This window comes from Vigna umbellata, chromosome 6 (genome assembly GCF_029865625.1).
Source record: "Vigna umbellata cultivar VRB3 chromosome 6, Vumbellata_1.0, whole genome shotgun sequence".
NCBI classification, from domain to species: domain Eukaryota; kingdom Viridiplantae; phylum Streptophyta; class Magnoliopsida; order Fabales; family Fabaceae; genus Vigna; species Vigna umbellata.
Window position 1 is genome coordinate 34,372,436 of NC_142170.1, and position 26,604 is coordinate 34,399,039.

General features: G+C 35.1%; 1 protein-coding gene, 1 long non-coding RNA gene and 1 pseudogene across 3 annotated transcripts; 1 reads left to right on the forward strand and 2 right to left on the reverse strand.

The window, feature by feature from the left end:
• The first annotated feature begins 698 nt into the window (after window positions 1-698).
• Window positions 699-3,052, forward strand: LOC148197309 (uncharacterized; annotated as a pseudogene).
• A 2,768-nt stretch (window positions 3,053-5,820) lies between these two features.
• On the reverse strand, window positions 5,821-7,936 carry LOC148197310 (uncharacterized). The gene is made up of 5 exons (XM_088093396.1): window positions 7,370-7,936; window positions 7,171-7,297; window positions 6,814-7,092; window positions 6,618-6,722; window positions 5,821-6,538 (listed from the first exon to the last, which is right to left on the reverse strand). The coding sequence occupies exons 1-5, from the start codon at window positions 7,867-7,869 to the stop codon at window positions 6,005-6,007; spliced, it is 1,545 nt and encodes a 514-aa protein (XP_087949522.1). The 5' UTR covers window positions 7,870-7,936; the 3' UTR covers window positions 5,821-6,004.
• An 11,186-nt stretch (window positions 7,937-19,122) lies between these two features.
• LOC148197311 (uncharacterized) lies at window positions 19,123-23,159 on the reverse strand. Of its 2 annotated transcripts, XR_015780101.1 has the most exons (8): window positions 22,742-23,159; window positions 22,519-22,640; window positions 21,262-21,864; window positions 21,006-21,073; window positions 20,358-20,498; window positions 19,823-19,917; window positions 19,434-19,532; window positions 19,123-19,356 (listed from the first exon to the last, which is right to left on the reverse strand). It is a non-coding gene; the product is annotated as an uncharacterized LOC148197311 (long non-coding RNA). The 2 variants fall into 2 exon arrangements; XR_015780100.1 differs by lacking the exon at window positions 21,262-21,864 and having other exon boundaries at window positions 22,742-23,152.
• Between the last annotated feature and the right edge of the window lie 3,445 nt (window positions 23,160-26,604).

Sequence of the window (26,604 nt, forward strand, 5' to 3'; positions counted from 1 at the left end):
TGGGAGGAAGTTGAACGCAACTGATATTAGGGAACATCTTATATGTGATGGTTTCATACGAAGTTATACAACATGGATATGGCACGGCGAATTAACAGACTTTTCAACTGTCTCTGCAACTGAAAATGTATATGATTCCATCATGGATATGGAAGATCGACCAGAAGAAGACAACTTAGAGGACATGATCTATGATGTTGGCGCAGAAGCTTTTGCCCAAGCGCATGTGTATGAAACGATGTCCACTGATGCAAAGACTCCTTTGTATGCTGGTTCAACTAAGTTCACACGGTTGTCAGCGGTGTTAAGGCTAATGAATTTAAAGGCGACCAATGGATGGACTGATAAGAGCTTTTACAGAATTGTTGTCGTTGTTGAATGAAATGCTGCCAGATTGAAATACATTACCCACTCGTAATTATGATGCAAAAAAGATTCTTTTTCCGATGGGTATGGAGTATAAACAGATACATGCATGTCCGAATGATTACATATTATATAGGAATGAGAATGAAGTTTTAATAAAGTGTCCAAAATGTGGGTTATCACGATACAAGTCATGAAACAACAGTGAAGATAGTGGTCACAGAGAAAAGAATGGTTCTGCTTTGAAAGTAGTTTGGTACCTTCCACTCGTGGCTAGACTTAAGCGTTTGTTTGCGAATCCCAAAGACGCTAAAAACCTAAGATGGCATGCAGATGAGAGAACAACTGATGGGCTGCTTCGTCATCCAGCTGATTCAAAGCAATGGAAAAATATTGATCAAGAATTTCCTCAATTTGGTCAAGAATGTAGAAATCTTAGGTTTGGCTTAGCTACTGATGGAATGAACCCATTTGGTAATTTAAGTACCAATCACAGTTGTTGGCCCGTTATACTGATAATTTACAATTTATCTCCTGGATTGTGCATGAAAAGAAAGTACATGATGTTGTCAATGTTGATATCTGGTCCAAAGCAGCCTGGAAATGACATAGATGTTTATCTCAGGCCACTAGTTGAGGACTTGAAGTTGTTGTGGGTTGATGGGGTTGAAATATTTGATGTCTTTGCTTCAGAAACTTTCATGATGCATGCGATGTTATTTTGCACCATTAATGACTTCCCAGCATACGGTAATTTGTCGGGGTACACTGTGAAGGATCATAAAGCATGTCCTATATGTGAAGAAAACACTGTAGCTCATCAATTAAAACACGAAAGGAAGACAGTGTATATGCATCATCGACGATTTTTACAATCTAATTATTCATATTGAAGGTTAAAGAAAACATTCAATGGAGAACAAGAGAAAGACAATGCACCCATTCCACTTAATGGACTTGAAATTCTTGAAAAGTTAATAGAGTACATCATGTATTTGGGAAAACGTCAAGAAGTCTTCTGTAACGACCCCTTGGAAGAAGAAATCAATATTCTTTGATCTTCATATTGGTCAAAGTTAGATGTTAGACATTGCATAGATGTCATGCATGTGAGAAAATGTTTGTGATAGCTTGATTAGTACACTACTAAACATTCAGGGAAAAACAAAAGATGGAGTGAATGCGCGTTTGGATTTGGTTGACATGAAGATCCGAGAAGAGTTGGCACCAAGAGAGATTGGTAAACGTACTTATTTGCCCCCTGCATGTTACACAATGTCCAAACAAGAGAAGATAAGTTTTTGTCTTTGTTTAAAGAGTATCAAGGTACCACAAGGATACTCTTCAAATATCAAGAGCTTAGTGTCAATGCAGGACTTAAAGCTTGTTGGACTGAAGTCTCACGATTGCCACGTCTTAATGCAACATTGTTACCAGTGGCAATTCGTGGAATTTTGCCCAAAAAAGTTAGGCAGACCATAACTCGATTGTGCTCATTTTTCTCGTCAATTTGTAGTAAAGTCATCGATCCTACAAAGTTAGATGAACTTCAAAGCGAAATTATCATCATCTTGTGTCACTAGAAATGTTTTTCCCTCCATCCTTTTTTGACATCATGGTGCATTTACTTGTTCATTTGGTCAGAGAAATAAAGTTGTGTGGACCAGTATATTTAAGATGGATGTACCCTATTGAGCGTTATATGAAGATTTTGAAAGGGTACGTCAAAAATCAATATCGTCCAGAAGGTTCAATGATTGAAAGATATATTGCTGAAGAAAGTATCGAGTTTTCCTCTTATTATATGACTAAAACAAATCCGATAAGAGTCCCTCGGACATCATGGTTGAATAGATATTCTACAAGTAAAAGCATCCAAGGTATGAATGTGGTGACGAAAAGTCGTGAAGAATTTATGCAAGCACATTTGTATATATTAAACAACATAGATGAAGTGATCCCATTTTTGGAAGCACACAAAGCCGTTGTAAAGGACAAGTATCCAAGACAATCAGAGAAATGACAGTTGATGGACCATAACAGAACATTCTTGTCCTGGTTCAAATCAGAAGTTTTAAAAGAATCACGGTCTTCTGAGACTTTGTTGTGGCTAACAAATGGTTTGAAGTTTGATGTTGTATGTTGTACAAGCTATGAGATTAATAATTGCACATTTTATACAAAGACTTTGGATGATAAAAGCACAGTACAAAATAGTGGCGTCAGTCTAGAAGCTGAGTCACTACAATTTTCCACATCCAAAGATCAAAATCCTGTAATTGGATCCATGAGATATTATGTTAGAATTGAAGAGATATGGGAGGTTGATTACACTAAGTTTTCCGTTGCACTCTTCAAATGTAAGTGGGTCGACAATAAGAGTGGTGTCAAAATAGATGAATGTGGTATGACACTTGTTGATTTTCGAAAGGTTGGTTATGGAGACGAACCGTTTATCATGGCATATCAAGCAAGTCAGGTTTTTTATGTTAATGATCCTGCGTCTGATCATTGGTATGTTGCTTTATAAGGAAAAAGACAAATTGAAGATAAAGAAGATAATCTAAGTAATCTTCATATTGCTGATGACCATTCCTTTAAAAAGACAATAAGTTTGGATGACGACCCTCTAATTGATGATATACAAGCAATTCGGGAAGATCACAATGAGGGAATATACATATGACCAATCCATATGATTATGTATGAATTTCATGTTTGTGTAAATATTTATGGCTTTTGTTAAATAATATATGTTATTTTATAAGTGTTTTATTAATCTTTCGTCTTATTTATTGTGACAGATATATGGCTGATTCACCTCATTTGTCAGGGCATGAAGTCCCCACCACTTCTAGACGGACGAGAGGAGCGACGAGGTTACGACAATTTATACTTAGAAGAAATGTAGGTGAGAGGACACCTGTCATTATTGACGTGGTCACTGGATTTGCATCTGGCCCAAATGCAGATGTATTTAGGTCTTACCTTGGAGTATTAGCACGTGATCGTATCTTTATACTTATTCCATCCTTTGACCATGTATCTGAGGTTGATCGAAATCTCATATGGCAAGATCTATTGGTAAGTTAAACAATATTGCTCCAAATTCTAGATTCATTATATTGATAAATTTGTATTGATATAAGGTTATTACTTTCTTTGTTGTAGATGACATTTGATATGCCAAATGTCGGAAGCTTAAGGAATAGGTGTTTGTCTACAATTGCAGAAATATTTCGAGGGTTTAAGACAAAATTGACGTCCAAATATATATTTGGACCAAAAAGTAATGAAACTCCATGTTCCAAATATTCAGCAATTGACGAAGAAACATGGCGTCAGTTTGTAGAGCTTCGTTCATCCGAGATGTGGCAGGTAAGTGTAGGTAAAATCATTCAATTTATCATTCATAATTCTTTTTTATGACAATTGTTTCATTTTGTCACAGGAGAAAAGGTCAAAAGCACAGAGAATAAGTGCTATGAATAAAAATTCACACCTAGTGTCTCGTGGTGGATATAGAAAGCTTGAGGAAAAAATAATGAAGCAGAAGTCAGATAGTAGACTTCCACTTTCTGAGGGTGGTGACCCTCCTCCTCCTCCTTCACCACCATCTCGGCACGAGAAGTGGAAGTTAGCCCGTATAAGACCATCAGGCTCCTACACTTCCGACTCTGCTAGAGAGATATCTGAAAGAATTGTAAGATGTCATTTCTCATATTTTTACAACATTTTTGTTATATATATTACACACATCTTTCAAATGATTTTGAAGTTTTGTTATGTTACATGATTCCTTGGTTGAGCAAACCTCCCAAGGTCAATTCACACAACAAGGTCGTCAAGATATTCTTTCCACAACTATTGGACGACCTGAGCACCCAGGACAGGTGCGTGCTGCTGGGACTGGCATAGACATACGACAGTTCTTTGGGTCTTCCTCACATCCATCTTCATTCGGATTAAGTAAAGAGTATGAACAACAACTGAAGGAGGAAATAAGAAAGGAGATGGCGCAGGAAATCACAAAGAAGGTTCGGGCAGAGTTGTATTATGAAGTTGCTGAAATGGTTGCATGCCAGTTCCAGCAGCATTATGAGGATTATGGCAATCGTCCTCTGCCATCTCCTGTAGCGAAACATGTTGTGCCCCCTACAGGTGAACCTAATCATTTTTGTTTATTAATTTTACTTTTTGTATAACCTAACATTTAATTTGACAGGTAGAAGCGGTAAAGGAAGTTGTTCAGCTGCTGGTGCCCCAGGGGACGACATGGATGACACTCGTCCATGTCAGTTATATATTCTCTCTAATACCGGGACCATGCTAGTGGCTCGTGGCACAGTCTATGAGACAACCACTGTAGTACATGGTGTACAGTTAGCAGAAGATGAGTTCAAGGTCACGGTGGATGAAGTTGTCATACCAGATGTCGTTCTTCCTGTGCCTACAAATGAGTTCTTCACTGTGGAAGAGGCATTTAAGTCCTTTGTCGCCTGGCCTTGACATTTGGGTTGTGATGTATCTGATCCCCCGGTAAACACTCGTACTATATATTTCTCAATTTTAATATTTACTTGTAATTGACGTTGTAACATATTGATTTTTTCATGTAATAGCAGATAGGTCAAGAGGGAAGTCCTACACCGAAGAAGACTCATTTATCTGAGGACGACCCTCTTGGTGCGTTAGACGATTGCTAAAATCATTTTAGATGCGTCGATGATTGTACACTAGGATTCTACTACATTTGGAAGAGAATCTACGATCCCATTGTACTTGCATCAGCAAGATGTTAGGGAGCTTGCGTCGGGGAGAGAAGAAATTAATATTACACTCATTCAACTATGGATGATCACTACAAAAAAGTAGGGCATTACCGAAGGCCAGAAGCCCTCGGAAAATGCCAAAAGCCGTCGATAATGGATGTTTACCGAAGGCCTATCGACGGCCAAAAATCCTTCGGTAAATCCCTTGTCGCTAACCATTACCGAGGGCTTCTGCCCTTCGGTAATTACCGAGGGCCAGAAGCCTTCGGTAATTACCGAGGGCCAGAAGCCTTCGGTAATTACCGAAGGGCGAAAGCCCTCGGTACTTACCGAAGGGCGAAAGCCCTCGGTACTTACCGAAGGGCGAAAGCCCTCGGTACTTACCGAAGGGCGAAAGCCCTCGGTAATTTCCGAAGGGCAGAAGCCCTCGGTAATGAGCATTCGAGGGTATTTACCGAAGGGCGGAAGCCTTCGGTAATGGCCAGACGAGGGCATTTACCGAAGGGCAAAAGCCTTCGGTAAAATGCAGAGCAGGTTTTAGAGAAATGGTTTTCCCTCTGCAACCCAGACCTGTATAACAAATTTAATTTACAAACAGACCTGCATAACAATTTTCAAACACATACAAACATGCATAATGTGCATCTCAAAGATCCAATCAATGATCAATATCCAAGGCACATCAAATAATCCACAGGACATCCATTAATGTATAAATAATGTATTTATAGTTCAAACATAAAACAATGTAACACAAGGATGTTGTAACATCCAAAGTCTGTAAGTACATCTAACATTGAAATGATATCAACTCAAAATGTTCTAATATCCAAATGTTTGTCTAACAAGTAATAAGAAAATGAAACCTAATAATGTACATAACTATCATCAGAATGATTTTCATCATCCTGCTCCTCTATTGATGGCTGGACTGGTGTGGGTTGGACTGATGAGGGTTGGACTGATGAGGGTTGGACTAAAGTGGGCTGCTGAGTGGCAGCAGGTGATGAGGACGGTCGTGATTGGGTGGGAGGGATATTTTGTACGTCCTGTGAGGTTTGAGGCAAGACAGTCATGACCAGGGCCTTAAAATTTGTAAACTCTGCTCTGAGATCAGTGAGCTCCTGGTCACGTTGATGGAGTTCCTGCCTGAGTTGAAGAACCTCGTCAGGAGTACTGGTGGAAGAAGAAGGCTGGTGCTTCAGAGTACCTCCTCTGGATGCTGTATAGTTTGCAGCAAGCTGTCCCGCACCATACACTCGTCCCTTTTTCTTCCCACCAACGGTGTCGATCCAGCACTGCGTCCTACGGATGTCATCATCTGCATTACTGGCATCATCCGGTGTAGGAGCTGACTCATGTTCAGATCTAACCTGTGAAAGTCTCGTAGAAAAGTCTTCCTGTTGAAACATTAAAAGCAATGTCAGAGAACGACAGTATAACAGAAATAAAAAATTAGTAATAGTGTTATTTGCTTACATGAGTCTTCCGAGATCTTTCATCAACAAATTCATTAGTTCCCTTCCGAACATGAGTCTGTGCAAAGACCTCATCAACATGGACCGCCCGTCCTAGAGCCTGTGCCTGTAACATAATTAAGAATTACAAGCGTACATATGAAATACAATATACATAACTTGTGTATGAAAGAAAAAGTTATGTAATGAGATTATACCATACGAATGGCATGCTCATGAATGGTGATCGACCCACCAGTATGCAGGGTGCCACCCCTTTCAGACGCTCTGTTCCGCTGGGCTTTGGCACACTTATTGCGGAACTCTACTATATTCCAATGGGCCAGTAAAGAGTTCCAAATGTGCTCACCCAGCCAGTTAGGGCGCTGTGCTGCATTCCGGGCATCCCTAAACATCTCTGACAGCCGATGAGATGCTTTCATGTGGAAATTTCTGTGTATCTGAGTTTCATGTTCAGGTTTCCACTGCACCTTCATCTGTAACATTAAAGAGAACAAACATTGATTACAGAACATACTAAAATATTCCCAACATTAGTGTAATAGATTGCTCACCTGAAAGCGCTGCCAGAATGGCTTCCTGTCGTCCTTAGGTATTGCTCCCCAAGTAGGCCATGGAGTTAAAAACTGTTGCTTTATTGAACGTGTGATGGCCTGGGAAGCAACCCTAGATGGAATAAACCTGCATAACAAAACTCATTTCAATTACAATATGGTTTAAACATCAAATGATATCAACAGATTATAAACTTACCCTTTACCATAGGGCTCAATCCATGGTCGATCATGGAGGGGCGGGTCAAGATCTTCAGCATCACCACTTGAATCTGGATCACCAAGTGGTGTGACGGTCTCAGAAGGAGGTACAGAAGATGAGGAAGGTATAGAAGTAGGGTCAGAGAGAGGAGTGGGGGTAATAACAATAGGGGGAGGAGTGGGGGTGGCAATAATAGGAGGAGGAAGAGGGTCTGTGGCAGGGGTTGTAGAAGGGTGTGCTGTAGGAGGAGGAGAAGGGTCTACTGCAGTGGTAGTAGAAGGGTGTACTGCAGGAGGAGGAGGAGTGGGGTCTACTGCTGGTGTAGGAGTCTGTATACTAGGGGTAGGAGGAGGCCCCACAGATGATGAACTACCGGGAGCAGGGGTAGGTAGTCTAGCAGGCACCCTAAGTACATACTTTGGTGTCTGCCGTTGCCTCTTTGTAGGCCTTGCTACCCCTTTTCCTTTATCAGGACGCTCTGAACCTTGTCCTGTCATTACTGCATTGAAATGGTTACAAACAAAGCGAATAAATATAAATAAATAAAGAAGGATGAATTGTTTTCAAAGTCAATGTACAAGTAATTGCATACAACTTAAAGATGGTATTTTAGATAATGGTAATGAAATATCTATAAAAGCATGGATATATAGTATAATTTGTGGTTTATGGAATTCTTTGCATTTTTAGTACTCATTTTGAAGAAGAAAAAGTTGTATTGGGTGTCTATTTTCGTGCAACAGGGATTTTGTGCTATTTGGTAGTTTAAACAAGTCCTAATTGTTGTTTTAAACTTATTTGAACATTCAAATATTTGCCAGATTCATGTATGTGCAATTTGCATATTCAAACCTCATTTTGTAGTGAAATTGGGAACTAAAAGGGTCAATCTGCTATACATGTATATTGTACACCTATTTCTATTAGTTTTAAGCTTGTTGGCATTTAAAAATTGACCAATTGAAGTCATAATTTGGTGCTGTCCTTGCACATTTCTGGTCCACTTTTTGATCTGCTTTGGTCATAATTAATGTGTGAAATAGTGGTGTTCTAAAGACTTTGAGGTGCAGTCCAGTTTTAGAAACATTTTCCAACTAAGGTGGCATCTTAGGAAGTGGAGAAGGACCACAATTTGTCAATTCAAAGGGGCTGTCCAGCAAGGAAAATTGATGAAATTGCCAACAAGAAAGGTGATTTCTAAACACTTTGGGGCTGGAATAAAGGCTAGCACACAAAAGGAACCTAAGATAAGGTCTAGAACAGATTAGGAAAACAGGAAAACTCAAAACAAAGAGGAAATTCAAGTGCAGTTAAAGTGTTTGATGAAAATGCCAAACTGTTTGACAAAATGCCACAAAGAACAGCAGATTTTGGTGTTTTCTGGTTTTGGATCTTTCAAATCTGGATTGCAAGGTTTAAAGTGCTTTTTATGATTACTATACACTTGGATAAGCATATAAATGTATTTGGAAAGTTAAACCCAGCTTTTGCCAATCCAAAGATGAAAAACCAAAGAAGAACAATGGCAAACAGAAATAAAATGAACTCTGCACCTTACAAAGTGGCTGGAAAAATTAACATCAGTGGTTAAAATGAGTTTGAGTGATGCGAATGGTCAAATGACACTTCAAGGAAGTTTGTATCATCAAATGGAAGATGTTTAAACACTGAAACAGTAAGGAATCATACTGCAGCTGAAATTCACTAGTTCACTTCCAAATTTAGGTAAAATTAATGGTTTAGGAAGTGATTTTTTATATCAGCTCAAATTTGACCAAATGCACAGTGCACACAAGTTTGGAATGGCAAAATACACTTTAAAAAATGGTTAAACTGCACTGAAACAACCAGAGTCATCATATCACCTCTGCTGTAGCCAAAAATGCAACAAAATAGGGTGGTTTAAAGAAGAAATCTGCATATAGGCTTGTCAAGAACCATTTGAACAGTGCACACAAGTTGAAAATGACAAAATACACTTGTTCAATTGTTCATAATGCATAGAAACAGCCAGCAGCTTTGTATGACAGTAGCAGTTGCCAAAATTCAAGAAAATTGGACCAAAACTGCATCAGATTTTGAAAGCATGGAAATGACAATTTGAAAGCACACACAATGACTCTAGGAAAGTCCTAACACTAGATCTAACTGCAGAATATCAGCTAGAAGAATTTTAAACACCTAAGACACATCAAATACAACAATCACGGTGAAAAAGATTGAATGAAAACTGTGACAGCACTTGAAACCAGATTTTGGAGGAACTCAACTATGCTTATTGCATTGTAGTGATTAATACTGATTGGCACTGCCTGGAACATGTTTAACATCACCAAATAAACCTGTTCAATGCTTTAGATGCAAAGAAATCTAGACAAAACAGATTGCACGTGATCAAACCAGAGAAGCAAATTTGATGCAGATTTGTGATTACAGAATCATGTGTGGACTGATTTAGCACATATAATCAAGGCTAGACATTGTGTGATTGCCTTATATGATTCATCTATGGCTACACATGCACTGGAACTCAAATTAAACGAAAAATTTATACCAGAACAGATTCAAACGCATGCTGACAGAAGTTAAAACTGCACATAGGCACATGACATTGGACAAAACTAGAAAATGACTTTGAAAGCTGGAATGAACTCATACAAACAATTTTCACCGTTTAAAATGATCAACAAACTTTAAGGAAAAGCAAATGCATGATTACAGCACTCACAGACACGAATTAAACCAAAACAGAATAAAAAAAATATCTGAAACAGTGACAGAGTTTGACAGCACATGACAGAAACGAAAATTGAACAAAAGAGAAGCTTATCTCTTGAAGACAAGCGTGGACGTGCGGGCTCTTGAGTAACAGTATGGATTTGACCGAATTCATAGTTATAACAACTTTAAAATCACTAAATGAAGTTGTTGGAGTGATTAGTTTTGACCTACAACCACTGCTATGACATTTCCTGTCTTGAACCACCAAATTTTGACTCAATTTTTTGGAAAAAATGAACCAGACAGCACTTGTGTAGATACTGGTAGCATCTTCAGGGGTGGAAACTTGAATGGCTCTTGATCTAAGTGGCTATACAGCAACGAAAATTAGCTTACTGAAACATCATTCTGCAGTGAGAAAAACAGTGAAAATTTGGCAACTCCACTAGCCAAATTTGGAGACACAAGCAAAATAGTTGACGGATTGTAAGATTGAGTGACTATCCTCTAAAAGAAACTTGGTACAGAACCCTAACAAAGTCTAGAACTGAGATTTGAAGGTTAAATGAGAAAGGAACGAGCAAGGTGTGGGGGGGGGGTGGCATGGTCCTGCCAATAGCAGAATGAAGAAAGAAATAAAAGGCAAATATGAGAAGAAGTGTACAATACACATTCTTATTGTTGTTGGCAACCTTAACACATTCTTATTGTTATCAGCTGTTATCAGTTTTTTAGTTAATATATAAACTATAAAACAACTATAACTTTGGTTCCTCCTTCTACTTTCGTAACTTGGGGGATTCATGATAGTATATAACCAACATATATGCATGTTGGTTTGTCCTTGTACTCTACTTCATCCTTATAGTTACATCATGAATTGGTGTAATGAAATTGGCTATACTTAAATGTTAAAAGGTTGGGTTGTTGTTATACCTTGTTTACAGGAATGTTTGAACCAATTTTCCAAGGTTTAAGTATTTTAGAACATGTTATAGGGTCCAGTTTTACTTGTTCTGCAGATTTCGTGCAATAAAATTCAAGTTTTGGCATTTTTAGTTCATATCACCAAGGCTAGACATGGTATCATTTCCTTATAAGTTAATATCTTGCTACACAACCACCTAAGTACAGATTGAAAATGAAAATAAAAAGCTGGAACATATTCACACAATTCACAACAGAACCAAAAACACCAATGCTAACAAATAATTAAATTTCAACCTCATGATCAAGTTCAATAATGCAGAGCTGGAATGGTAGGAAATTCATTATGGATGACATCAATTACAAATAAAACTTACAGGTTGTAGATTTTTGAACTGAAGCTACCACTTACAGCTGCCCTATTCAACCAATATTCTGTTTCAGCTCCTCTTCCTAAAGATGCTACCTCAAATGAATAAGGTCTCTAAGTTGGAAACTGCACCACAGCACTTAAGGTCAGCACAAACCAACAATATAAACATCAATCCAAATGTTAACACTAAACCAATAAACAGTTAAGGCAATACAAAATGTAACAAAGTGAAAACTTAAACAAGTATTGACAAGGATCAAACAAGAGTTTCTATCACATGTCTACTTCCCCTACTCTTTTATCAATAAAGAACCACCTCTTCAATGTTTTCTTGTCACTGCTCTTGGGGTAACAGTCCATCAATTGCTGAGCTTCTGAAAATAATGATCATATATTTGATTTACTTTTAAGTACTTGAAAATCTGGTTATAAGAATCATTTCAACAAATGGAAATTTGGAGTTTGAGTCCACTTGTTCATCTTCTTATCAAATTGGAAGGTAATAAAACACTTGCAGGCATGTATTCAAAAAGCTGTTTTTTTAAATATATATATATATATATATGTATATATATATATATATATATATATATATAATTCTAAATAATTAGTGGCATCAATAGAATTGGGAAATTTTTTAGGTTTGATGGATGTTACAGAAAATATTCACAGGAAAATGCTATAATCAACATTCAATCAATTAAAATACCAAAAATTCTTGAGATCTATACAAGTTGGCCTTAATTGACAGCTAAAGATTATTGAGGTTACCTTGAACTATGGTTGAGTAATACGTAGGTGCTAGGATCATACACATTCAAATAACTTGTAAAAGACAAGGTTGAAAGAGTAAAGTGATCAATGAATGTATGCACTGAGTGTGAAAGGGTAAAGGCATCAATGAGAGTTCAAAGAGTAAAGCCATCAATTTTGGCAGCTGAGTGTGAAACCCTCTGTCTCAATTTAACTTCTTGCCTTTGACCAAGTGAAAATGAAGAAGGACAAGAAAATGGTAATTAAAAAAGTATCACAGATGACTCTATTTTAGTTTGTAGCTTTGGATCACAGGGGAAGCTTATATGAAGTGGTAAATGACCAACTAAGGCTTGCACTGTGAAATACAATATATATTCAACAAAGAGATGATTGACAATAGTACTTTTTTTATTTTAAGTCACATTGAATGAAAAATACAGGGATATAATGATGACATCAGAGCACATGGGAATGATGAAAAGAAAAAGAAGATTTGATGCAGAGAAGCAGGATTTCTAGATGAAAGAATTCATAATTTTTAACCTACACGCTCCAGCAAAGAGATCTTTGTATTTTTTCAAAATGAAACCTATTTATGGATGGAAACAACATAAATTGGATGGAAGCAAGTCCCTACTCCATTGATCTCAAGCATAAGCTATACGAATTTAAAGTAAAACTTACAGTAAAAGTGTGTATAAAATAAATTTTTTGTTTCTGGTAAATATTTTCTGCTCTTGTTACAAAATAGTCAACAGTGGATTAGATTTGCTGATTTGGAAAGTACTCAGAAGTTGCTTCTGTACTAGGTAGGGAAGTAAGTTCAAAAAATCGTTTAAAATAAGCTAAATACACTCATACTAGTTTGAAACAAACACGTATTTGGTATCCAAAAAGGACAAGGGTATTTACACGGGCCTTCTGATTAAAAGATGCATGGATAAGGACTCAAAGATTAGAACCTACCCTGATATAGGTGAACTCGCATTTCGAAAGACAGGAAGACTGATAGTGTCAATATCCATGTACACCGAACTATATCTGGTTTCAATAGGATTCTTGATTCTAGAAGGTGATAACTTGAGTAACATATTCCCCATTGGAGAGGTTCACGTAGCAGGCTTAGCAATTGGTGGGAAGCAATTATTTGTGATTATGGTTGCCCTTGTCATCTTGCCCACGGTTTGGTTGGACAACTTGAGTCTACTCTCTTATGTATCTGCAAGTGGAGTCTTTGCTTCTGTTCTCATCATCCTTTCAATAACATGGACTACAACATTTGATGGAGTTGGTCTATATTTTAGAGAAATATATACCAACTCAAGGTCCCTTGTTAATTGACTTCATTTTTGAACTTTAGGTCCCTTTTTAAGTCCAAGGTGCCCAACCCTACTATTATATGAAGAACACTTTCACTCTTTGGCAGCAAGAAAGCACACACTACACTAAAGACAGCGTCTTCAAATCCGAATATGGAAGGTGAATTCATCTTCCAATTGGTATAATAGGGTAATGTATCTTTATGGATGTCAAAGCAAAGAACCTAACAAGGAAACAACTTAGGTATGCTAGGGTGCAAGGGTCCTATTAGCTGAATGAAATTACTATTTCAAGTGTTTGTTTTACACACAACATATGACCATAATTACTATTTCAATGTCTACCATTTACAGACAACATATGAGCAGAATTAAAGCTAATAATAGGAAGAACAGTAAAATTTTAAAATATGACATCCAACTAATATTTTCCATGGTTAAATGGTTTAGAACAAGTTCAGAACAAATTCACAAAGCTAAAAATTTAAGCAAAACAGTGAAAACAATATGAAAAATAGCAAAAATGAGGAGTAAAGAGACTTACATATCCACGGCAGACAAGTCCAGCAGCTGGGTTTTCTTCGATTGTTGCCTCCTCCACGCACCACGAAGCCCCTCCTCACCGTTGTGCCCTCCTCCACGAAGCCCTCCTGACGCACCCACAACAAATTTCTGACGCAGCCCCTGCAACCACGGAACGTTGGGGAATGTTGGTGACTGAGACGACCTCCGACAACAAAACCTCCCAAATTTGGGCAATGTTGGTGACGGTTTGATGGCTGGAAGAAACGAGAAAGCTGGTGAGTGTTTGATGTCTCCGACAAAGGGGGAATGCTGGTGAGGGTTCGAAGAAAGAAACGCAATATTTTGGCTCGAAAAATGAAAGTTAGCAGAGGGAAACCAAGTCCGCTGGTGTTAATTACACGAGCACCTTACCGAGGGTCATATATCCTTCGGTAAGTTAATTCACTAAAGCCAATACCGACGGTCCAAAGACCTTCGGAAAAAAATCCTTCGGTAATTAGTGCATTTCACCATGGCCTTCGGTAATCATCTTTGTGACCGTCGGAAACGTAATTTTACCGAAGGGCAAAAGGCCGTCTGTAAAAAGCCTTCGGTAATGACTGAATTTCTTGTAGTGGATGTAAGTTTATGAGAACTTTTCTATATAATTCTTTATATCAAGTTTCTTATATCAGATTAATTCTTCATTTTAGGTATATGTTTGATGTTAGTAACAAGAAGGGGTTCAACGATGTATATGGGTTCATTGACCCCTCTATGACTCATGAAAGAAATAAATTTGATGATATCCAAACATACATCTCACCACCTTCTTTGGAATGGGGAAGGAGATATATTTTCTCCCTTATATAGTTGGGTAAGTGAAGTTTGTTAACTTTAAAGTTTCATTTATTAATTTTGGTATATGACAATTAAGTTATTACCAATTTCAAGTGTCATTGGCAGCTACTTGTGATCTTCATACCGGAGAAAACTGCTATCTGGTTATGTTCATTGCACAAGTCTCCTCCTAGCTCTCTTAGACATGTAGTAGATTGGTAAGAACCTCAATGTTTCAACTTTCTTTGTTATATAAATGTATGCTAAAACAATTTTTTTATAATAGTTCCCTTGCAACACATATGATGTTATCTGGGAGATCTACTGCTACAGCTAAAAAGCTTGCATGGGTTGTCCTTAAGGTTTGGTATTTTATTCCATACTTTGTTACATTTGGTTTCATTCCAATGATGTTACTTAACATTTTATAATTATGATGATATATTGTAGTGTAATAGACAAACGGGGTCATATGAATGTGGTTACTATGTCATGTTTTGGATCATGACCATTATTCATGCACTTTACACCAGTGGATGGCAAACGGTAATATTTAGGTTTGAATTTTATTTTCTCTATAGTTTAGATTTCATATACAATAATTGAAATCATTGTGTTTTATGCAGAGATTCAATAGGACTGCTTCAATTCCAGAGAAGTCACTTCAACTCGTGAGGAAAGCACTGGCTAAATATGTAATTCAATTATATAATAGTATGTTGTAGATATTAGGATATAGTAAGTTCTAAGTTTATGTTTCTAAGTTGTTTTATGCTTTTGTACATTATTATTAGTTTAACTTTGTACATTGCATTGATTTATGCTTCAAAGTTGATTTATGATTACATTGGATTGATTTATGCTTCTAAGAAGATGATTTATGATTACATTGAGTGTATTTATGTTTTAATATAATTTTCATTCAAAATATACGCTTCTGAATTATTCTGGATTGTTCTGGTTGTAAAATTATATGTAGGTCTGTTTCTGCACTTGGGAATGTAGCAGAAACAGACCTGATTTAAAAAAAAAAACAGGGGAATATGCCTCGGTTGAGACCATAACCGAGGTAGAAAACCCCAATATGGACTCGGTTAAGGTAAAAAATGAAGCATAAAAGTTGGCAGATAAAAAAAAAACAGAAAAGGGACATACTGCCTCGGTTATTGTCCCAACCGAGGCAGTAGATAGGGACATACTGCCTCGGTTATTGTCCCAACCGAGGCATAAAGGCCTGAGAAATAAAAATTTAAAAAAATTCAGAAATCTACTACTTCGGTTGGCTTTGAATCGAGGCAGTATCCTACCTTTTTATGCCTCGGTTCAGAACCGAGGCCAAAAGTGGTAGACTTTTTGCCTCGCCTGAATATACCTCGGTTCAGGAATCGTTGTCTATTGGCAAAAATAACCGCTGTTGTTTCTCCTGATTGCACTAGTGCTTCCATCTATATTTACTTAACGAAATATATGCATTTTAACAACTTTATACATACAACTAAAATCAACAATATCATTAAATTCATATATTCATATAATCATATCCTATTAAGAAAATCATGCATTCATATAATAATTAAACAGAGTAGATTCGTATATTCATATATATATATATATATATATATATATATATATATATATATATTCAGTAAATAAACCATATTCATGCATATTAATTAAATACAATAATAGAAAACATAACTATTGAAGAGACTTATGAAGATTTGAACCAAGATTTGAAGCAAGATTGAACGAATGTTATACGCTCATAGTAAGATCCCAATAAGATGGTAATTTTAATTGTCAATATTGAAATAAAAGAGTCACAATTCCAAACGAAACCTGTTTAAAAAATACATCAATATCTTATATCATATAATGGATAAAAAAAAATAAAACTTTGTTAAACTTGTACCTTCAATTAACTCTACACCATGCGTCTTCAATGAACTCCACGTAATGCCTCAACACACCAACTTAGGAAGGTCAACCAAGTAATACATGACAATTTTTAACATACAACCACCAAGCTTTTTCAACCTCAAAGATGCTCTAATGATAGTATAAGAGCAAGTTCAGTAAGCTTTTTCAATGACCTTCAGTAAGCTACACATCTAATTGGAAGAATAAGGTTGTCTTTAACAATACAAATAAAAATGAAATGGACAGAAGATATCTCCCTAACTTGGACAAGGTACTTATCCCTCAGATCACCTCCTTAGCTTACCAAATGCAACTTCTCGTTCCAAAAACCTGCAACACATACAAAGGGTTAGCCTGCTGCCATTAAAAACGATATCCTTCAACTCCTTGTGTTACTCTAGGGCTGTTGCTGAATGTAGACGTTCATGGAACCCATTTGCGGCCAAGCCTACGGCGCAAAACAATGCAAAACGTTGGCCTTCACCCTCCACAGAACCGTCCTCCTCCTCCTCTTCACCTCCATCTCCATCAACCTCTCCTTACTATTGCTTTGTCCATAGTCTTATGCTGCGGCCAGGACCACCACATATCCTCCACCACACAAACCTCCATCCTCTTCTCCATCGCAGACATCTCCCTTCTCTCCCTCCACGTGCGTCTTTGTCTGCCTCGAATGGTAGTGGTACAAACACACCTCCATCCTCTGCGACCTTCTCCTCAACCCCAAAGCCACCATTACTTCCATGGGATGTACACATTTGACGATGACGCTAAGAACATGATAACCGCATCAGCCCATGCATGAAGGTTAACATGCTTCTGCTAACGAATGAATGCGACGGAGGAAGGAATGCAGCTATGAGGAGCCAAATAACGCACCCACGAAGCTTTACACCCTCTCAACTAATGATTGCAACCAGATACAACACAGACCACAACCGCAGAACCGGATACAACGCCATTAGAATTGAATAAACAGGTGCAGAATCGAATACAACGTTTCCTGGAACCAGATACACCAAGTCTGTAACCGAATACGCCTCCTTTTCAACTTCTTTGAAAAGCTGGAACCAAATACGCTCTTCTATGGAACTGAATACACGACCATGAACATCTCTTCTTCAGCCGCTGCTTCAAGCTTTCGTCATCTTCATCCACTTGCTCCTCATCATCAAGCGCGTTCTTCCTCGTCTATTAACCACTCTCTTCCTCTTCAACTTAACCACACAACTTCAACCTGCAACAACCACATCAAAATCGAAGAAATATTACCTCAACTCCACAGCTGCTCACTGTCAACACAATACTTCAGCACACAGACACGGTTCTCACTCGAGGAAAGCTGCGCAAAGTAAACTGCTTAAATTTCGCTGTCTCTATGTAACACATCAGTTAATACACAAACCAAACTTATCTACCAACCAACGTGTTATTAATGGTGTTGATGGTCAGACCTTTATTTTCAAATTAAAACCTCTTTTGCCAGGAATCTCTCATTTCCAGTGAATGGTTGTGTCAAGCAGAGAATGTCACCAGCTACTTATAGTGCAATGGGCTGCAAAAGCCAGAAATGCATGGCCAGGGCAGTGCAAACTGGAAAATCACATGGGCAGCGATAATAATATTTACTCGTGAAAGCATAGTGCATGACTTTTTTTATATTATGCTTTCAGTTGCTTGGAATCGATTATTAAACTTAAGAATCGAATAATGTTTCAAACATTAATATTCTCCTTTATTTATATTATGCATGGCTGAATATTGTATTAGAATTTTAATAATAGTACAGGGCATATAAGTCTTTTACGCGTAAATTAGCGCAAATCGTATCAAAATAGCGAGATGCTCTAAATAGTGAAATCTCGTAAATCGTCGCTTTTCTATCTTTGCAAATCAGCGCAAGCGAACGATACTTCTCTCGCAAATCCATCCTCGTTATATGTCGTAAACAGGAAATTACCTTCATGCACTACTACAAAAAAGTGCATAGATAGCGCTTTTTTTTATCATAGATAGCGCTTAAAAAGCGCTATCTATGCGTGCGCTATCTATTAATAGATAGCGCTTCTAAAAAAAGCGCTATCTATTGTTAGCCACCAATAGATAGCACTTCTTTAAAAAAGCGCTATCTATTGGTGTCTAACAATAGATAGCGCTTGTTTAAAAAAACGCTATCTATTGTCAACTACCAATAGATAGCGCTTTTTTACAGAAGCGCTATCTATTGGTGTAAATTTTTTTTAAAAAAAAATAATTAATTTTATAATAAAATATAAAATATTGTTCTATTATTTACAAACCAACATTGTCTATTGGTTTTAATATATACAAAAAAATATAAAATATTGAGAAAAATATCACAAATGTCTCAAAAAGAATGCTCATTGATATGAATAAAAACTATTGGTAGAATAATATTTCAAAATTTAATCGTTAAGTCGTATAGTACATTTCATGACATGAAATTCTTTTATAAGATAATATATACAACCATAACACATACATCCTATGAGTACTTATAAGCATATACATCATCATAACATAACTTATAAACATGTACTATGTTTCCTAACTTCAATGATTTGACTTTCACGATATTGTTGACATCTGCAACTAGAAAAATACTGCAAGAAAGAAAAATAATATAAATTAGTTAATTAAATTTTACTACAAATGAATTATGACAATGAAGATGACTTACATCAGTTGGAATTGTTCTTCCTTTACAGTATGTGATAATTTCCTTCATATATTGACACAAGTAATACCCACAATCATTGTCATTGGATTGTCTTTGACACTAGAAAACCAAAATTAAAAAATATCTTTATAATTTAAACATAACAACAAACTAGAACTCTAGTAAACTCCAACCAACTGTATACTAATTACAAGTTTAAACTTTAAATTCTGAAATAGTAAGTAAGTCATGCTTTCAAATCATATCTCTAACACTATCATTCTCATTTCTTGTTACCCTTTTAAAGCTTGTCATTTACTACTATAGAATATAGTTGGTCATATAATAGTACAATAAAACCTCCATTTAAGATTGGTAGGCTTTGGGGTCACAAATTCCCATTTCTTTACCTGAGAAAGTAGATTGAGTATTGTTCCCCGGTGAACCATCATCTTTACATGTTGAATTGGTTTTTACTCCGCACAGACCACGATTCCCAACAAAGCTGCAAGAAAGCATAATATGTTTGTCTCAATATTGTAAATGGATTTAATTCCTTAGAAATTGACTGCTATATTCGGAGTGTCTAGTATCATTGATCACAAAAGGCAAAGTAAACATTAAAAACATAACCATTGACAATATTAATTTCAAGACTTAATATATTTATTAAAATACCAACTGGCATAACAACATAAAAAATAAAAATTATCATAAGACTATCTGAAAATAAAATATTGCTTTTAAATTCTCTCTGAAATCTAATAGTGTAAATAGATTAGTATTAATATATTTAATTAAAACTAAACTTTAATAAAAGAAAAATCAGCACTTAGAATCAGCACATATATTTGGATGTCCATTACCGTATAGCCAAATTTACTCTTAGAAGTTGATAGTTAAACCACTTAAAATTCAATATTGGATTTGGGCATATTTGATTACCTGGATTGATATTCGGGCAGAAAATTTTACAAGACCTTATGTAAGCTTTTCAGATGAACTTTTTCCTCGAACACTTTTTGTTACAAACTTTATAGATTTCACACCTTTATGCCTTTCAGACAATCCTTCGTCAAAGTGCATCTATATCAATAAGCAGAGAAACAAATAATTATTAACAAATAATAACATAAGTAAAATAAGATTATTATAATTGCTATAATGAAAAATGTCTTTTTATGGATTGTTGCATTATTTTCTTAGTAAATTTATAATAATTTACAAGTAAAAGGATACGAGGATAGAAGGCTTCTTTTGGCTTTGTAAGTCAAATAAGAAGGTTGTCTGCATAAAAAGAATGCTTTACAGAGTTCTTTATGAATTACGTGTCCATGTAAACAATAGTTACAATGGCCAATTTAGCATCCTTTACAAGTTCTTTATGAATTATGTAAGTTGAATTTGAATTATGTAAGTGGAATTTGAGTGTAGGACCTCTAGATCAGAACCTTACACGGCTTATTTTCATTTACATGGTATTTCACTTTCATTCAAGCATTTAAAGTGAATCAGATGAGAACTCCACCATTTACATTTTATACTGAATATCAGAAGAAACAATCACGACAACTTTTACTATGATTTACTTACCAAGCCATATAAATAGAGGTATTTGGATTATACTCCTCCAGTGTACATTGTTTGTGTATGTATCTTCCCTGTAAACATTAGCATCAACATTAGCATCAACATTAGCATCAGAGAGAATTACCTAAATTCAAATTAACAAGGTAAAAAACAATAACATTTAACTTGATATAAAAGAAGACAATAACAATGATTTAAAATATTAAACAAGGGTGAATGAAGCATTCTTAGTGGTAGTTTATCTAAGCAAGAGGATTACCGAAAAAGTAGAAGTCTGCATGAATTGTTCATTACAAGCAAAAATCAACAACAAAATCATAACATAATTAATTCAAAGAAGCAGTTTCATGTGTCATACTTCAAAGTGACCATTGAAAGTGCATATCAGAATGGTTATATAAACTTAAATCAAACTAAGATTATTTAATTGGATTTTCCTGGAGTTAGTTACATGGAAAACTAACTCTTTTAACATTGAGACTAAGGTTAGTGAAAGATGTTGTTGAGGTTATTGAATGAATAAAGTGTGGCAACATAACCAAGGTGAAAGGAGTTAAAAAAACATGATCAAGGAGAGGATACATTTTCTTTATATTGATTAAAGGTAGTGTTAAAGAAATCTGACATGGTGGTTCAAAAACAAAGATATACTCTACATGTTGACCATGAGCTCTATAATGGGCTCTATTTAATGTACACTTTCATGGGTCTCTATCCACAAATATTCAAGATAAAGAACAAAAAAGATATAGAAATCTCATTCGTCAAGATTTAATTGAGATAAAATTACTACAAGTGATGAAAATCCATATCTTTGCATGTACACGTCTTTCTTCTGCAAACTCATGTAATTAACTGTCATCTGTTACAATTTTGGACAGTATAATCAGAGTGTCCATGTCTTGGTGAATAATACATACAAATGATAAAATAAACATGAAACAAATATTTTAGTTACTCCAACATAAAAGTATTTATGCTCTAAAAGAATTCATCTAACAAATAAATAACAGATTAATATCTTCCAAATGACAATTATATCTTCTACAATGATATTAAGGCATCGATTACTAGGTTCAAGACCTGTAACACAAAGTGTATAAGAAGTTGAAATTGGACTTGGGATTTTAAACCATACACGCTTTATTATAACTTTATCCATTTCACTAGAATTGGCTTTAGTAATATATCATGAAGAAATGAAGCTTAGTTGTGACTTAAAGATGTTCATAAATGGGAACATGGGGTGGTATAGAACATCTTTAGACAACAATAAATGTCCAAAATCAGAACCACATTATTCATAGCAATTAGTCACGGGAAATGAAAGAGGAAAAATTGGATTCAAACACAGATTAAATAATTCCAACTGCCTCAACTATGAAACCAACATTGATGAAGTTGTAGAGTTTCTTGTTAATTGGGATAGTTGCAATATATACCATAAAAGTTGTTAAGAGTAATCTTATCTCATTCAATTTTAACTAATTAGATGGATTTTATTTGACTAGCTTACCTTCTGTGAAATGAAGGATGACTATCCTTAAGAATCTCTATCGGGATGTTATCCCTAACTTTAGTAAGTATACCCTCGGCACCGCAATTCCTCCTTCATAAAGTTTGAATACATCTTCAAAACTGTCAAACTCATTAGGGTGTTGTTAAATAAAGATTCCAACTCCGAGTTAGTAATAGATTGCGTTAGAGGAGAACAACTCAACACCAAATCGAATCATTACCTTGAGATAATGGAGAAGCTAAGCCTCTTCGAGAAAGGCTCCTACCATATCTTTGCCATCGTCGATGTGCTCCTCGTCGTAAGTGTCCAGATTTGGGGCCCTATGCAGCGGTTTTCGTGATACCCCTCGTGAAATTAGTTAGGGTTTTCACGATACCCATCTAATGAGAGCTCTGTCACGCAGCGGCAACAGTACGAACTTTCACGAGCAACCTACATCGAGTTCGTCAATGAGCGGACCAAAGTAGAGGAGGTGCGAGCAGTTGAGGTATTAATCTTCTCAAATTCCCTAAATTCATGAATCCCACTTTGCTAAAGTTCTTATTAAGAAATCATAAGATAAAAGATAGAGAGAATGAACTGAGGTTGGTTGAATAATCAGCGTTTTCTTACAAAAAGCGCTCTCTAAGCGATGTATATTTGTGTTATAAAAGAATATCTGTGTTATAAAAGATAGCGTTTTTCTAAGAACGTGCTATCTATTCATTTATTTTAAATTATAAATTAAAAAAATAATATTAATTATTTATAGACAGCGTTTTTTTAAAAATGCGCTTTCTATTGTCAGAGGTATAGATAGCGCTTTTTTAAATAAGCGCTATCTATCATTTCGCATATTCATAGATAGCACTTATTTAAAAAAACGCTATCTATTAAGCGCTATCTATCATCAATTTTGTAGTAGTGATGCGAACACATGCTAAATGTTTCAAAGGAATAACACATTCATGGAGGTAAGTACGGACACCCTAAAAGCCTTGTACCAACATGTGTTAACCACCAAATGTGAATATGTATTTTGGTGGTGGGTATACGATCCTTCACTAATTTTTTTTTTTAAGAATCAGTTTCGTTCCACCATCATTTTATGTCATTTTTTTAATTTCATGCACCTCTATTTTTGTTCTTTTCACTACTTGTGCGTTTGCCCTTTTCTTTATAATATAGTAAAATTTTTAAAATAAAAAAATAAAAATATTATTTTGCATTCCATTGGTATAAGTACTCGTGTGATCATCACCATCGTCCTAATACAAATTAATATCATTCTTTTTTTAATAATTAAATAATCTTTAAAGACAAGAGTACTGGTGTGATTGTTTGCATCGTATTAGTGCTCAATATAATTCCTTTTTTTTTTAAATATTCTTCCATTTTTTAATAATTGAATTACCTTTTAAAGGTAAGAGTACTCATGTGATCGTCTATATTGTCTTATAATGTTCAATATCATTCTTTTTTAAAATATGCTTCCCTTTTTATTAATTAAATAACCCTTTAAAGGTAATAGTACTTGTATGATCGTCCGCATCATCCTAGTATTCAATATCCTTCCTTTTTTTTTAAATATCCTTTCCTTTTTTAATAATTAAATAACATTTTAAAGGTAAGATTACTCGTGTGATTGTTTGCATCATTCTAGTGATCAATATCCTTTTTTTTAAATATCATTCTTTTTGTAAATAAGCAAATAACCTTTTAAAGGTCTTTTTTTTAAATATCCTTCCCTTTTTAAATAAGTAAATAACCTTTTAAAGGTACAAATACTTGTATGATCGTTCGTATCATCCTAGTTCTTAATATGCATTTTTTCCTAAATATTTAAATAACTTTTTAAAGGTTTGAGTACTTGTGTGACCATCTGCGTCAGTCTAGTTCTTATTACTTTCTTTTTTTTCTCCAGTATTCCAAAAATACCAAAAAACTACGAAATCTTCAAAATCTAAAAATATCAACATTTTCAAGTAAACAATCTTTACCAAAACTACATGATCCTTGATTTTTCATCATAAATGAAGATACTTAGGAGTAAGGCCAGTTTTTGTTGGTTTCACTTCCAAAACATCAAATTATTTTCTAAAATCATCTTCAAATTGTTTCATATGGCAAGGTCAATTCTTGTCACGTCCAAAAATCCAAAAGTTATTTTTGTTTCTTTATAGTGTTATTTTTGGGGAAAAATAAATATTTTGAAAACCACATCAGCTTCGTACGTTTAATTAAAGGTACTGCCTTAGAACAGGCGTTGTAGGTATTAATATCTTCCTTACGCCTAACCGACTTTCGAACCCAAAATATGATTTTTTTAGACCATGTCTTATTTTATGATTTTCTATAGTTTTTTCATAATAAATTATAGTGGCAACTCAAAAACCTCTTTTTAAATCCTTTTTCTTTTGTTCATCTTCCAGTTGCTATTTCAGTTGCGACAATCATGTAAGAAAAGTACTAGCTAAGCATATTACAACCTGGAGTTGCAGTATCCGAGTTCAAGAAAAAATGTTTCAGAAGGTAGACCTAAACTAAAGATATTCTTGCGATGCTCGAGACTTTAAGCAGAAGGAAAGTTTGCACCCAATTGGGAAGAACCATATTGCATTACAAACTCCCTCCACAGTAGATGCCTATAGGCTAGAAGAACTTAATGGAAAGTTGATTAGCGAGGTCACCTCAAGACAAATCAATAATGGTAGGTAGCAAATTTTATGGTTATTTAAAGATCTATCGTAATTGACTTTTCAATGTTTTTTTATATTTCACAAAGACACAAAGTAAGGGTTCTTGGTGTTTTTTTTCCTTGAAACAGGGGTTGTAATGAGTAGTTAAAAAAACTTTCAACCAAAAAAAATAACCATAGCTATCAAAACAAAAAATCACAAGTTAATACTACTATTCATTATTATAGCATTGTGATAGCTTTTGTTTATAGTTCATACTTCAGTTCTAGATATATAAAATGTCAAAACTGGACTACATTTATTGGTTTTCTACTCTTCAAGTCTCATAAAATTGTAAAAATGGATCACTATTTATTACAAAAAAATAAAGTAATTTATGAAAATGTCAAAGACGATGTTTATTAACGTCAAAAATTATCATTTTCTGACTTCAATTCACGTTAAAAATTACTATTTTCTAACGTCAATTAATGTCAAAAAATAGCAATTTCCGACGTTAATCAATGTTGTTTTTTTGCTTCCAACATTAATTCAGCGTGTCTTTCGATACACAGCATTTTTTTAGAAATTAAAGACCTAAAGTTAACAATGTTAAAGTTCTTTTTTACACTAGTCACGTTATATTATTAAGGATTAAATATGTTTTTAGTCCCTAAACTATTGGCCGTTTCTGGTTATCGTCCCTCTTTCAAAGTAAGGTACAATTTGGTCCTCATTCTTTTCGAAACGTTCGTTTTAGTCCTCGGAATTTTGGTTTTAGTCCTCATTTGTTGCTAAATGAGGACCAAATTTTTAAACAGTGTTTAGTTTTCGAGGACTAAAACGAACGTTTCGAAAAGAATGAGGACCAAATTGTACCTTACTTTGAAAGAGGGACGAAAACCCGGCCAATAGTTTAGGGACTAAAAACATATTTAACCCTATTATTAATTCTATTAGTAATTTTTTAAGAGGATCTAATTAAGACATTTTTAAAAAAAATAAAACGTAATTAAAACTTTTTTTTAAAAAAGTTAGATGTAATTAAAATTTTATAAAAACTAGAACCAATTTAACCAAAGTGGAGCCCAAAATAATAATGTTTCTTTTTTAAAAAAAGAAAAGATAAAAAAGAAAAAAAGAATTCTGTTTATATATAAATTTTTTTCATGTGTTTTGGTTTTATTATCACACGCATTGTTCAGATTGCAAATTTATAATTGTTTTCTTCATTGTCCTTTTTACACTTTATTAATATACCATTGAATGTTGACCACAATTTGTATTTTATAAAAACAAGAAGGTTAAGCATGTATATATCCACAAATAAAATAAATTGTTAAGGTGTAAAAGTCTTTTTGAGGATATATACTTAAAAGGAAACTATAGTAAAATTATTACTGAATCTAATACAATATTTGGCGCT

Coding starts and splice junctions, on each gene's coding strand:
- LOC148197310 (XM_088093396.1), bottom strand. CDS start 7,869: ATGACAGGACAAGGTTCAGAGCGTCCTGATAAAGGAAAAGGGGTAGCA. Junction 7,298..7,369: donor ATTGAGCCCTATGGTAAAGG/GTAAGTTTATAA, acceptor TTTGTTATGCAG/GTTTATTCCATCTAGGGTTG. Junction 6,539..6,617: donor AAAGATCTCGGAAGACTCAT/GTAAGCAAATAA, acceptor ATGTTTCAACAG/GAAGACTTTTCTACGAGACT.